The sequence below is a fragment of the Selaginella moellendorffii genome, unplaced genomic scaffold, assembly GCF_000143415.4.
Source record: "Selaginella moellendorffii unplaced genomic scaffold, v1.0 SELMOscaffold_170, whole genome shotgun sequence".
NCBI classification, from domain to species: Eukaryota; Viridiplantae; Streptophyta; class Lycopodiopsida; order Selaginellales; family Selaginellaceae; genus Selaginella; species Selaginella moellendorffii.
This window is the reverse complement of record NW_003314430.1, coordinates 68,835-83,216: the sequence shown is the minus strand read 5'-3', so window position 1 is coordinate 83,216 and position 14,382 is coordinate 68,835. Positions and strand designations below refer to the sequence as shown.

At 43.7% G+C, this 14,382-nt stretch overlaps 2 protein-coding genes across 2 annotated transcripts; one reads left to right on the top strand and one right to left on the bottom strand.

Annotated features, from left to right (window-relative positions):
* The first annotated feature begins 2,575 nt into the window (after positions 1-2,575).
* On the top strand, positions 2,576-4,151 carry LOC9638469 (UV radiation resistance-associated gene protein). Its single transcript, XM_024667374.1, has 6 exons — positions 2,576-2,909; positions 2,964-3,173; positions 3,228-3,390; positions 3,443-3,573; positions 3,688-3,912; positions 3,985-4,151. Exons 1-6 carry the CDS (start codon positions 2,673-2,675, stop codon positions 4,099-4,101), a joined length of 1,083 nt encoding a protein of 360 aa, XP_024523142.1. The 5' UTR covers positions 2,576-2,672; the 3' UTR covers positions 4,102-4,151.
* Positions 4,152-4,159: 8 nt separating this feature from the next.
* On the bottom strand, positions 4,160-6,002 carry LOC9638487 (bifunctional protein FolD 2). The gene is made up of 5 exons (XM_024667373.1): positions 5,376-6,002; positions 4,982-5,310; positions 4,630-4,866; positions 4,399-4,566; positions 4,160-4,352 (listed from the first exon to the last, which is right to left on the bottom strand). The coding sequence occupies exons 1-5, from the start codon at positions 5,821-5,823 to the stop codon at positions 4,176-4,178; spliced, it is 1,359 nt and encodes a 452-aa protein (XP_024523141.1). The 5' UTR covers positions 5,824-6,002; the 3' UTR covers positions 4,160-4,175.
* Between the last annotated feature and the right edge of the window lie 8,380 nt (positions 6,003-14,382).

The following is a 14,382-nucleotide window of genomic DNA, read 5'->3' as shown; positions in this document are numbered from 1 at the left end:
ACCTTTTCAAGTGCAGGATAGCGGCGTTCCCACTGTTTTTGTCGACTCTCAATCTTGGCCTGCACTAGACGCCAGAATTCCTCTCCAAGCATTAGTTCCTGCAGGAAGTCCTCTGCCGCCAACTGCTTGTCCACGGCGACATCGATGCACGACGAGAAGTAGTGCATGCAGAAGAGCATAAACCTGCTCTCTGACACAAGCCGAGAACCCGAGCTGAGCAGCCTGACGGCGCTTGTGTAGAAGAAGTCCGCAATGGCAGACCTTGGCGGGTAAGTAGTGGTGGCAGATGCAAAGGAGCAGTAAACCACGAACACACCTCGACTTGCAAGCTCGCAGATAGTCCTCGACTTTCCCCAGCCACTCGACTGCACTAGAGTAACGACAGGTGCTATCCGATTCTTTGCAACCCAGGATGTTCCTGTTTCTTCAATCTTCTGACGCAAGAGATCAACGTTGTCTACTCCCCCCACAGTCCGATACTCCCCTTGAAACGCTCTCTCAACGATTCCCGGATCATCTTCAGTCTCTTCAGAAGTCTCTGAATGTGGCATTGGTTTTGGACCTGTTATTTTTTGTTTGTATCGTGAGAACTAGCTTGAAGTTGGGAATGAAAAACAAACCGTACCTTCGAGCATCTTCATGGCCAAGTCCATAATCCTGCCAGGAGATTTCTCGTGGACCATTTGGATTACTATAGATTGCAACCTTTTCTTTTCTCTTGCGGCCGCTGATTCTTCAGCCGCTTTCCGCTTTCTCAGCCCTGAAGATGCGGCGGCTTTCTCCTGAGGAACAAGGCGCTGCTCATCGCCTCTCCGGAGCTGCAGGCCTGACTCTTTTCCAGATCCATGGCGCGGCGGACCCATGCCTTCCACTCTAGTCTCGCATTATCCCTGGCCCTAAGGAATTATATAGGGTGCCCCAGATGATTCATGAACACCTGGCTCGTGATGCCAAACTTGGTCGCGACCTGGACTCTCTCTCGCCAGGTGCTAATCGCCTGCAACACAAAAGAGAGCGCAGAGACGAGAGTGAGTAGCACTGACATAACCTTTCTAACGAGGATTTCATTTTGTGTGTGGACATTGGATAACAGTGTTCAACAAGAAGAGTGATCCCCAAATCGTGACAGCCTTGTGGACACTCGGGCTTAGAACTCTCATCTCTCATTTTCTTCCTTCAAAAAACCGTCTATTTGGGTACTGTTAAGAAGTTCAAACTACCAGCTTTAGACTAGGATCTATTTGATACCATCAACAAGTTCCAATCAAGCCATAGGGCCATTCGTTCAAGAAATCTCATTGACACGGATGAGATAATGCCAAAAATCAAGCACAGGAGAGCATGCAAATGCCGCAGCACCAAGAGAAGACTATGACAAACTAATGGAGGAAGAAAAGCTCTCTATCTCTTGTGATTGTTCTCACAGAAGGCAATAGCATACTGGCTGAACAGTTTGAACAAGCTCACATTCTCGAGAAAGAAAGGCTTCATCCAATGCACACTTCACACTAGCTTTTGAGAAGATGATAAAGGCTATTTGTTGGGGTTGTTGGTTTTGAGCTCAATTCACAAGTTGAGCTCGAGTTAATAGAAGTCAATGTAGTTCACCAAATAGATGTTGAGATGATTGATTCAGGATGAACTAACAAACTGCAATGTTTAAATCTTTGCAATGCCATTGTTGTACAAACTGCCCGGCTCTTGATTCTCTTCCAGAATCCCAAAGATTTCTTAAATTTTGCCATCTAAGATATTACTATCCACATCATCTGCCATGTGGATTAAACCACACTTCAAGTGTTTCTCCAATACAGCCAGCAGTTCATTGAGGAGGCATGTTATTATTTGCCATTGAAGCAGAAGTTGCAATCTTGGATGAAGTGTTAAACAATTTCAATCACGCTTAAGTAGCAGATGCGTCCCTCCCACGGCATTTTACATGTGTCCCAATTGCCGACCTCAGAGTGAAAATGGTGCTGGCCTGTTCTGTATTGCTAAAATTCTGCAATGTTTCCATCACATCGGTCAACCCAATTGTCCAATCAGTGTTGACTGTGGAAAGGTAGTAGTGGAACTTTTGATCGTGATCCATGGAGCCACCATTGAAATGTGTTGGGACATGGGTTTTCATTGAGCAGAGTCAATACCAAGACATGTTGTCCAGAAGGGAAGTTTTTGCCATCACCCTTGTCCAATTGTGTTTGCAAGGTCTCCGACTCTTGTGGAAGTTGCCTTTAGACGTGGTCACCTGATACCTGTGATGTTACTTGTGCTGCCTGTGTATTGATTTTTATCATCCTGCTGGCACCCTTGACATGTTTAGATCACTGGATCATCAAGAACAAGCTCGATGTTTTTGGACTTGGATTTTTGCCACAAAAAACTCTCCAGTTCTGAACCAAAGTTCTTCCTTGGTGCATAGCTTTGAGTCACTACACTAGTGCGATTGGTGACGTGACCGGTGGCTATTAGACTTGGATTCTCCCAACAATTAGATAGACGAGCACCAGTGCTTTTTCGACTGAATCAATCGCCCAGAATATATCATTTCTCTCGGTTCTAGACTCGATGGCTTACCTTGCAGTAGAAAACGAAAGAATTAGGTAACTACCTAGCCTAGGGTTTATGATCCAGATTCCAGATGCTGGAAAGATGAGGCGGGAGTGGATCGCATGGACAAGGTGGAGGATTCGGTGGCCACCGTGCTGACGCAGTGCTGCTCGGAGCTCGGACTCGCCGACGCCAGCGAGGACGGTGAGAAGAAGAAGAAGCCCTCTCCTCCTCCCCAGCTCTTCCAATGGGAAGAATACGAAAACTCCCTCGCTCGTCTCTGCGGCCTCGCCACTCTCCTCTCCAAAGCCCGCGCATCCAAGGAATCCGCCGCTCGCAAGCTCGAGACTCTTGTGGAAGTAAGTTCTTAGATTTTTCTTTTTCTCAAGTAGTGACGTACTCTACTCTCACAGACTGTGAACTTGGTCGAGCTCAAACGGATCGACGCGTTGGAATCTCTACACAAGAAGGTGGAACTCCGGCGAAAAGCGGTGGAGGATTCGACGTCCTCTCTGGAAGAAAAAAACCAGCAGCTCAAGGATGCCAGGGACAAGTTGGCGTTGTCGGGGAATTCTTTGCTTCACGCAGCTAGATCCTTGAATGCAGCGCAGTTTCGATTGCAGGTATTTATCTTGCTTGCTCGTGTGTTCGTCCACAAGTTTTCTCTCTTTTTCCAGGAGGCCCAGAAGCTTTTGTCTGGTGATGGTGGCTATGGCAGACTTGCTCGTCTCAAGGGGCTTCTCACTGTTCGAAGGCGTGCCATGGCTGCGCAAGTTGCTGCTTTGTATCCACTCATTCCATGCACAAACGAGAAGAAGTGTCCGCCTCTTGCTCATGCAGGTACTCGCAAAAGTCTTGCTCGATCTCCGTAGATTTCATGACTTGTGCACAGGCGAAGGTGACAGCGTTCCACTTACAATCTCGGGTCTGCACGTCATTGCTCCTGTCAAAAAGGAAGCCGCGCTCTTCACCGACAAGCGAGAGTACGAAACATCGGCCACAGCACTCGGACACGTCGCTCATGTAAGCAGTATTCTTTTCTTCCTTTTTCAGAGATTTGCAACGAGCTAGGTCGTGAAAGCTTCTAGATCACAAAGTTCGTGGGAGTTTCTAAACTAGTTTGAGCTTTGCTCGCAGATGCTCTCCCTGTTGTCTCGCTTCCTGGACATCCGGCTTCGCTACCCCGTGAGATACCGAGCCTCTCGATCTTACATCCAAGATCCTTCACCTCCGACCGAGCCGTCAACCAGCGGTGGTGCCATTGTCTTGCCGGCTGTAGAGAATCAGCTAGTTGAGTTCCCTCTTTTTTCAGATGGCCAAGAGCCTACGAGGGCGGCTTATGCAGTCTTTCTTCTAAACAAGGTCTCGTTTCTTTCCATCCAAACTAAGTTGGCATTGACAGTGTTCTTCGTCTTCTCTTTGTTTTGATCATAGGATCTGGAGCAAATTTTGGATCGCTTTGAGACAGCCAGCGCTGGTCCCAGGCATGTACTTCCTAATCTCAAGAGAATCCTCAAAGTGATGTTTCGGGATGGCCGATTCCTTGCATAGCATAAATGTAAAACGTTTCTTTGTATCCAAAACTTTCATTTTTGGCGAGACTCGAGACTTACTTTGCTAGCCGCTTAAGTTCCATTGAATTCATAGGCCCGCTTGGCCGATTCTACAGTGTTTTGGAGGAGCATGGCGATGGTCATGGGTCCAACACCTCCAGGGACTGGAGTGATGGCCGACGCCACACTACACGCTTCTTTGAAGTGGACGTCACCTACGGTGCGATGGCCTTTCTTTGCGGAAGGATCCTGCATTGGCAGCTCAACTTCAAAGCCAAAACGGGGATGAACATACCTCGATTGGGTTGATACCAACGTCAATCACCACAGCTCCTGGTTTGAGCCAGTCTTTCCGCACCAGATGAGCCACTCCAGCCGCGGCAATGACGATATCCGCAGTTCTCGTCACCGCGGCCGGATCTGGAGTGTAAGAGTGAACCACCGTTACGGTTGCATTGTGACGCTGCCGAAAAAAAAAAAGAAGAATCGATCACGAACGAGTAAAACTGGAGAAAAAGAGTGGAACCTGAAGGAGCATCGCTGCTGGCGTTCCTACGATGTTGCTGCGACCGATGACAACAGCATGCTTGCCACTGATTTGGACGCCGGTTCGCAGTAGCAGCTCTATACATCCCCGAGGCGTGCACGGGATGAAAAGAGGCTGCCTTCCTTGCATGGCCAGCCTTCCAATGTTCGTGGGGTGGAATCCATCGACGTCCTTGTCCATGCTCACGGCTCCCAGGATTTCTTGCTCTCGGACGTGCTGCAAAGATGGTATAACTCGATCAATCCAAGCCCCAGTAGCTATGGAACAAAGAACAAGAACAAAGATATGGAACAAAGCTAGATCGAAAGAGAGGGAGAGAGAGTTTGCTTACCTTTGGGAGTGGAAGCTGGACGAGGATGCCGTGAACATCGGGATCACGATTGAACTTGTGAACGTGCTCCAAGATCTCGGCCTCAGTGGCGGTGTCGGGCAAGTTGACGCTGTAGGATCGAATTCCAGCCTGCTCGCAGGCCTTCTCCTTGCTCGTCACGTAGAGCAGCGAATCCTTGCGGCTGCCAACCAGAATAACAGCGAGGCCGGGAACTTTTCCCAGCGCGCTCTTCATCCTGGCCACCTCTTGCGCAACCTCGTCCCGGATCGCTTGCGAGATTGCCTTGCCATCGATCCTGGCAGCTGTGTCAGCTTCTTTGGCATCGGCCACTGCAAAGAAAAGAAACCGCTCGCTCGCTCCTCGTGGAATTCAAGAAGAAAACTAGAACACTTACTCTGTTCTTCCTCGGCAATGGCTCGGCAAGGAAGAAGATCACTGCGAGCTTTCCAGTTATCGCCCGTGCTTGGAACCAAGAACAAGGATCCTTGCTTCTTGCCGCTAGACGCGAATTCCAGCGGATGGTGCTGCTGCTGGAGGTTGCTGGAAAGACCTAAATTCCTGGTGGGAGCGAGGAGCTGCATCCGGAATCTAGCGCTGGAGCACTGCTGCGATCGCAAGCTCCGCGGAATGTAGCCCGTAGCCGCCAAGCTCGCGCCACTCCTGATGCTGGCGCCCATGCCCACTCCTCCCTCGCCTCGAGGAAGAGGGTTTAGGGCTTTGGCGGCGGCCATCCAAACGCTACCTGTCTCCTTGCCCGCGAGCTCCTCGTGAATCGATCGATCTGGGGCTACGATGACACGAAACAGGAGGTGGATGGCGCTGTATACCAGGGTCGCCACCATCAACAGCGGGCACTTTGTGGACTGGGAAGAATCTGCGAGAGATAGTGGAGCATTTGGAGCGTGAGGATGATCGGAGCTTGGATTCCAGGAGTTATGGCGAGCTCATCCGACAGCGCAGCAGCGCCAGGGCTCTGGAGGAAGGGAGGTGATTGCATTCAAAGATGACGATGCCTTGCGCGCTCGGACGAGCATCCTGGCATCTCTCCTCCATAGCGGGGAGTTTTGCAGCGTCAAGAAGATCTTTGAGGGCGATGCGCAGTTGCGCATGGCGTATGCCAGCGCAAGTTGCCGAACTTTTTGGGCCGTCGGATCCAGCCAATGCACGTCCTAACGTTGATGGATCAATCATGAAAACGTTGGACGCCGTCACACTCCAGCGACCTTGAGGCTGAGAAGAACAGCCACTCCTCTTCCGCTCATGCCGACCTTGAGCTTGACGAACTTGAAACTGGCCCTTTGGAGTGGCTCCTTGATGACTTTTTTCGTTTTCAGCACGTTGATCTTGGCACTTGGCTTCACTCCTTCACGAGGATTGTCATCCTCGTCCTCTACATCGTTTTTGTTGAACGGCTCTTCATCTGCTTCCTCCTTTGGTTTCCCTAGCGAAGATATCGTCCTCGCTCAGCTTTGTCCTCATCTTACAGTGCTTTCTTGAGGCACCTCCGGCAGAAAACGTGAGCACAGGATGTGATAACGGCTCCAGAAGGATGAGCGAGGCAGATCGGACAGTCGAAATCATCGCCCAGCGTAGCCAGCATTTTATCAGCAGCTCTGCACTGGTTACTTTCCGTCCTGCTTCTGTGAAGTTCAAAGTTTTTCTTCTGTTTTTCTGATCACATATCCGATGCAGCCAGAGGACCATCTGTAGCACCATGGTGTAGTCCTTCATCACCGTGCCGTTGTCCAGGAAGCCGGTTATCATCTGTAAGCCGGTTTTGATCAACCTGGAAGAAGGGACACTGTCAACCAAGTCTGCCCGCATGGATGTGAGAACCCTGTTAATGTAGTTGACGATGACAAGACAGATAGACTTGCTGTTGTGGATGAAAATGTAGATTGGATTTTCCTTGAGAAGCTCCTTGCGCTTACATTGATCTGAACAACCCATGATGCCACTACACGCCAGCAGAGAATCCCGTGAGAGTGTCCTGGGGGCAAGAAAGAGATTGGAGAGCTAAGAATCATGGCACTCTAAAAGCAATCCAGCAAGAAAATCGAAGAGCTGTGAACCTGGCGTTTTCTGTGCACGTGGGTGAGTGCCATTCCTCCCACTGCAACACTAGGCAACGTGAATCACGATGCAACCTGATAAGGTGCAAAAGATTGAGCATCAATGGTCAATACTTGCATGGCTTTAGGCCACTAACAGCCTCCTATGTAGGCCATAGTTGAATTCATGCTTGAGGTAAATTCTAAGGCTTAAAGTTCTTGTTTTTTCAAACTTTTAGAAAATGGCCAAGCTCCAAAGTGTTAATAAAATATGTCTGTAAGCTAATACAAATGCAATGTGGTTAGTTATATCTCAACCATTAAATCTTGGCATATGCCCAGAATATGCGTCCTCAGCATATGCCGTTATTTCGATACAGATTGAGGAGGTGATTTTTATCAACGGCGCTGGGTCCTCAGCGGCTGAGATCCTGAAAGAGCCCCAAGAATGCTATGGAAAGCCGGAGTCCAAGTTCAATCTTGTGAACGCAACAGGCGGTTCGTTCTGGAAGATGATGATCTCCTTCCCGCAGGGCAGCAGGTATGGCTTCTGCTTTGTTGTAGCGTTAATCATTCCTGGTCTCTATGTAGATGAAGATGAATGCGATGCCACATTGGCAAGTTGCATCGCCCTTCGAGCACCAACCTGGAGTTTGTCCGAAGGGCCCAGATGGCCAAGATACCAGATGTTTACTACTTCCACCCTGCTTTACCAGCGGCACCTCTGCCACTGCAGCTCATGAATCCGGTCTTCGGCTTGTTCCTCGACATAGTGGATGGCCGATTTCCGATCCAATGCAAGGAAGAGGACTATGACTTCTACTGCCGGCTTGCCAAGGCCTCGTCCTCTTTCTACTCGAGCGAGTCAAAGATGATTTCCATCTTGCGCGATTTGTGGCACCGATACATTGGTATTTATGTCCAGGAGGAGATGTCCACGGGGAACTTCTCCCGGAATACTCCGAAAAGTACGGATCTAGGCATCCGTGACAGCATCTCGGATGTTCTTCTAGGGCTCGTCGAAGTAAAGCTAGGCTTTTCTACGAGAAGTATTGAAGCCATGGACAACCTCAAGCTTTATCACTGCAAGGCTCGACCAAAGGTAAAAGCTCTTGCTATCTGGCATTTGTCATTGATCAGGTTGGGCTGGTTTTTCGGGTTGGCGGAATGGCCACTGCTGCTATCAACCGCTAACGGTGACCGTTTTTGTGCCAATCCAAGACCACCATTGCCCGATGGCAGAGAAGGGTGTTACGATCTGCATCGCTGTAAAGAGGTGCTTGCTCAGGCTGTGGGACTTGTACAGAGATTGGCATGTGCAGGAGCTGGAACCAGCTGTGGAAGCCCGAAGTCCCTTATCCTCTGCATCATTAACTCAACGTGGAATCTGAAGTGACCAAGATTCATAACAAAAGGGTTTATGTTGTTGATCAGGATGGCGAGAAGTATGTCACCAAGTATGCTCAGCGATATGGCTGTTATGTGCATAAAGTGTGGGCCAAAGCTTGGCAGCTACTCACGACACTTGAGGTGAACGATGGAGTACCTAAGTGTGCAGGACGGATGGAAGCCACTGCATGGACATCCTGAGGTAGACAGGATGAGGCTGTGTGTGCTCTGGGCATTGGCAGGTGCACACAGGTGAAAGTTGGCAACTGCATTGGCCATGTGGCTTTTCGTGTTCATGGGGATATGTGGGATGCTAATGTGATGATCAATGTCAAGGATGGTGTTGTTGACATGTGTTTTCCTGATTTCGAATGGGCCTGTCCAGAATTAGATAGGTGTTACCTCCCTTCATGAATCCCAAGATCAACTAGGCTAATAGTGTATTCAACACTTGCATGCAAAATGGTGTCTGGCACAATTTTGACATATTAGTGGCCCACCAACTAAAACAATATAGAATTTGAGCTTAAACTTAAGCTAAAAGTAGAATAAAGAGCAACACAATTTAGTGGGAGCTAAACTAATGTCTCAAGTGGTTAGTTATTCATTCCAACCACTATCTCTACTATACATTTGACCCTTCTCATATCCTTGCCCCCCTCCTTTTTCCTTGAGGAATGCATATTTTGGGCTTTTACCCTTAGTATTAAGAGTTAGTTTTTAGGACAAGCATGAAACTTACAAAATATAAAATGACATTAGGAACAACACTATAAATAGCATATAAAACTAAAATGGGACCAACACATGGGGTATGATAATGAAGGTGTCTAATAAATACAATAAACTATCATGTAATCATATTGAGGGAAACTCAATATTGTAAGGTTCTTGATATTAGCAAATACAAGCTAATGACACAAGTTTCTCAAACCAAACCAAGTATGCTCAGCAAGAAATATATAGAAGTTCCTTCACATGCATTAACGAATAAAGTGGGAACCATAAAGGGAATTAACTGTATTGACCTCTTACCATCATAACAATAAGGAGAGAGTGTTCGTAAGGACTTGTCGACAAGTATTTTTCGATACTTGAAATCACATTTGTGACAAACATTTTTGCTTGTGTTGGTCCTATTGGCTATTTATAGAAAGTGTCTAGATCTGCTAGTTGGGCATATTGATGGAATGTAGAAATTGTTTTGAACAAAATAGTGTTTTTGCTTCTAGATTCACAATCTAACACCATTTAATATATAAGTTTTCATAATTGTACCAGAGATTAACTCTTGCAAGGGGTTGCAGGGGGTTCCAAAAGTATAGTAGGGAGAGTGTGGGGTACCCTAGTGGAGCTAGTTTGGAGTTTAGCTTAGGAAGGCTATACCCAACTGTTAGGTGATGAGATAACCACTGGGAAGTCCAAGGCTAGAGTGAATACGGACTGACAAACGGGGTAGCTTGGTTAAGTGTCCAAGAGCCAGCTCTAGCTCCCCCATGCTCCCAATCAAGTGTGGGTGGTTATTATGAATGTGACTTCGGATATCGAAAGTTATCTGTCGGTTAATTCTGTCGGCTAGTTCTTTCGGATATTCTTTCCTTACTACCACAATGGCAGAAAGTTGGTATTGCTGGACCTGTTATCAGTTTCCCACTTGAGCTAGTTGAGAAACTAGTCAATGATCATGTACTTAAATTGGATACACATAAAGTAGGAACTCTATATGTTTCTTGTTGAGCATACTCGGTTTGGTGTAAGTTCATGAGTTTGGACTTCCCAAGAGGTCACCCAACCCAGTACTATTCAAACCCAAGGACATTTAACCTTAAATATCCCAAGACTTTTAACCGATTAAAAAAAGGGGTGCACTTTTGTTCATGGGCCCTTTCCCTATATATTTGAACCTCATGGATTGTCTTTCAAGTTGTTCTCTTTAGTTGCTTACACCTAGTTTGAGAAACTTGTGTCATTGGCTTGCATTTGCTAATATCAAAACCCCCCGTGATATTAAACTTGGTCCCTCAATATTGCTAGATGATAACTTATTGTGTTTACCAAACACTTTCGCTATCATGCCTTTTGTGTTAGTTTCATTTCGGTCCCAAATACTATTTATGAAAAGTGTCTAGATTTGCTTATTTGGCACATCTACGGAATGTAAAATCCTAAACACAATGGTGTTTGTCCCATGTCCAAATTTACAATCTTAGGACATTCAATATTTAATAACTTTCGAGTTTGTCCCAAAGACTAACTCCTAATACTATGTTCCTCAAGGAAGGGGAAGGGGAAGGGGAAGGGGAAGGGGAAGGGGGGGGGCGCATTATAGGGGGCTATAAATGTATAGTATGGATAGTGTGTAGGTTAGGCATGTTTGACCAACTTGAGGTATAATTTAACTCTCGCTTGCGTGCTTGTCCTTATTCTATGTCCAACTCGGGTCTAATCCCAAGTTCCATTCCATACTAGCTCCATATTAGCTAATGGAGTACCCATGTCCTTGTGTTAGGCCATTGGTATGTCGAAATAGTGCTAAACTCCGTTTGGCTCCATTTTGCATATTGGTCATGGTAATGGGATGCAAGTTGCTTTAAGACTGTTCCAAGTCGCTTTGGGCTCCTGTCCCTTAGCGCCTTGGGCTATATGCTCGAGAGTTGCTTCGTGGTCCGGTTCCATCACTCCTTAGCTCTATGTTTAGGAGTTTGGCACCATTTCTTTGTTCAGTGGCCCACTTTCTCCTCTTACTTATATTATTTGATTCATTTTGTTGTAGTTGTTAATGATATTCTCAAAGATTTCTTCTTGAGTTTGAGTATTTTTTTGTTTTATGAAGTCCTCTATTATCTTCTCATTTTTGTTGTCGTTAATTTCATTCTTGTATCTTGATTGGGTTAGTTTATATGTATATATTCAATATTCTATTAAAATCTTGTATTTTCTTTCTTGAATTCAATGTCTTGAATTTGTTTTCTTGACTTTGTCTTTTAGTCCTTGGTATATTTATTCTTCTAGAGTAAATGTTATATAGTTATAAAATTGTGTAATATAGAATAACACAATCTTGTATATTGGTGTTTTTGTTGCTATATCATACTCAACTTCATAAATTTGATCAGTTTTCAATAAGGTTGTTGTTTACCAACTTTAGAATCAAACAAGAATGCATATTACAGTTACTCTTTTTGCAAGTCCTTGTTATAAATGTATTCAAGGCATACTTTTAATTGTGTTGTGTCAATATTTCGCATCCACATTATAAACATTTGTGTTTTTCAGTCAATAGTGATATTTAAAACATCTGAGATGAATAGTGGTTGTATTTGAAGTGTTTTTGTCCTCGATATTGTTGTTGAAATAGGTTTTCAAAATTTTTATTCTTGTAGTTTTTGCAAATTAATTTCGTTAAGAGTTTAAGTATTTGTGAGTGTCTCTATTGTTATTTTGCCCAAGTTTCATTTTGTATTTCTTTATTAGTTAACTTGTATATGGCCACACCAATAGGTGTGATGTATCCTTAAAAGAATTCAAGTCTAATGATTTTCTTGATTTTTTAAAGTATAAAGATTAATAGTCTCTTGTCGATTGAATTGACTTTATTTTGTATATATTATTTTTATTTTTTGGCAAATGTGCTTTTGATTTAAGTAGATGTGGGAGATCTAGAAAAACTCAATAATGAGTCTCCAATGTAAAGCTTTATTTTATCTTATTTTCCTATAAATTTCTTAGTGTGAATATTGATCCATAGTATATTGGTTTATGGTTTTCTTGATTTTTTTAATTATGAACTAAGTTGAAGATTCTTTCTTGAATCTTGATAGGCAGATTTTTGAGTGTCCTCATAAGTCTTTTTATATCTTACATTTAAAAATGATAAATATCATGGTTTTGATTTCTTCAATTTTTATATCTTATTTTTTAGATTTTATTGCATTATTGTTCTTTATGGTCTTATATTATTTGAGTTTGTTATTGTGAAGCTTTGATGATTTCTCAAACTTTTTTTGGGATTGGTTGTATAGTATGGTTGTGGGAATTTCAATGATGAGTTGAATTGGTGTTGTTGCATTAACATCGACATATTGAAATTGTTTATAAACTCAAGAGTTAGTATCTTTTTCATCAATCTAAATGACTACAATTAGAACTTAATTGCTCCAAATTAAATCTTAAGATTAAGATTGAGCTCTTCAAATTTGTGTATAAGCTTATTCTTATGTTTGTGGATATGATAATTGACATAGAATTGATACTCTTATTTACTATGGTTAAACTCTAAAGTGCATTAGAATTCTTAAATGCTATTTCCTTGATTAGTTTGCTAGTTTACTTTGTTTATCTAACCACCTTTACTTTGGCCCTTTCGGGCGGTGTGCACCCCAGCCGCCCACACTGCCCCGTCTCTCCCCACCAGGAACAACAGCCCACACTGCCCCCTGGCAGGGACGTTTCTCGTCCACTCGCCAGATCCGACAGGCACTAGTCTATTGGCATCCCCTAGAAAACCCAATACCCAACCCAAGTTACTAGCGGCCACCACACCACACCTTAGCTAAATTCCCTTGCCAAGGTTCCCATTAATCATAATATACCTTGGTTCTACTGAGGTTCAATTATTTATTGCATGAGCAACAAAAAATTAATTAACTCTTCACAAGTTCCAAAATTCTCTCATAATCCCCCCTTTTTCCCTTGCCCCTTTCTAAGTTGGACTATACTTAAGGTTTAGTCACACTCCCCATATGCATAAGCAACTAAACACACTAAATTTCTAGGTTTATAACATCCCATGATATGCAAAGCTTGTTAATGGGACTCTCTAAATCCCAAGCCCTGCGTGCATCTATTAGTTCAGGATACTAAAGGTGGCCAAATGGTCTAATAACTCCCCACCTCCATCCCAAATAGAAGGCTTAATCCCTTGGAAAAAGGCAAGGACCAATGACCCTTATGGTACTCAAGTGGTGTACCACTCCACTTGAGCCAAAAGCACCATAGTTAATTTTCCCTTCCAAGAGTGGGAATTGCTTTTAAGCATTTCCTTAAAAAGCCTCTTTAGGACTCCTCAAGGTTGTATTCACTCCCACCCGAGGTTGTTAACCCTCAATCTTAACCCTAACTTAATTTAGAAGTACCACTAAACAATTCCTTTAAGATTGAGTCCTTAACCTCACTATCCTATTATGCTTTTGGAACCTCTATAAGCCCCCTAAAGACGATTGCTTTAGGGTTTCACCCCACAATTTGTATTAGTACTCGGACTTGGTTTCAGTCTCGATAATGGATTTGGTCTTGAACTCTTGGACTCAATTTCAAACTTAATCTTATCCAATGAATTTTTTATCATTTTGATTATGATTTCGGGGGATCTTTTAATTTGCAACGCTTCGGTGAGTTGGTTCTTTATAATATGGTGGAAAATAAAGTTGGGGTTGTTTATTCTTTACAAGTTTTTTAATCTTAAGATTTCTTGTTAGTGTAAGTTAATGGTATAGTGTATAATCTCTGGTTTCATTTATGTGCATTATATGCTTGATATGTGTAATTATGAACTTGAATAAATGTTGTTATTAGAAATGTGACATTTATTGGTTCTTATAATAGTTGAAGTAATATCATTGTGTATTCCAAAGTTTCTATGTCTAATAATGAGTTGGTAAATTTATGGTCTGATGATTTTAATCTTAATTTGTAGCTAGCACTTGAGAAAGCTTGTTATTGAGACTAATTTGATTGGTATAAAAAACTTTTTTTGTGTATAAATAAAAAGTTAATGAAAGTGTGAAAGAAAATATGACCTCAATAAATCTAAGTCAAGCTTTAAACTCTTGAAAAATGATCAAACCAAATATGATTTTCTTTGCACATATTCCCATTATTTATAGTTTTCCTTTTTGTTGACTTTTTCATTTTTTGTCTTTAATTTTTATAACAATCTTTTTTATAATACAATAACTATAT

Coding starts and splice junctions, on each gene's coding strand:
- LOC9638469 (XM_024667374.1), top strand. CDS start 2,673: ATGGACAAGGTGGAGGATTCGGTGGCCACCGTGCTGACGCAGTGCTGC. Junction 3,174..3,227: donor CAGCGCAGTTTCGATTGCAG/GTATTTATCTTG, acceptor CTCTTTTTCCAG/GAGGCCCAGAAGCTTTTGTC. Junction 3,574..3,687: donor CACTCGGACACGTCGCTCAT/GTAAGCAGTATT, acceptor CTTTGCTCGCAG/ATGCTCTCCCTGTTGTCTCG.
- LOC9638487 (XM_024667373.1), bottom strand. CDS start 5,823: ATGGTGGCGACCCTGGTATACAGCGCCATCCACCTCCTGTTTCGTGTC. Junction 5,311..5,375: donor CATTGCCGAGGAAGAACAGA/GTAAGTGTTCTA, acceptor TTTTCTTTGCAG/TGGCCGATGCCAAAGAAGCT. Junction 4,867..4,981: donor TCCAGCTTCCACTCCCAAAG/GTAAGCAAACTC, acceptor CCATCTTTGCAG/CACGTCCGAGAGCAAGAAAT.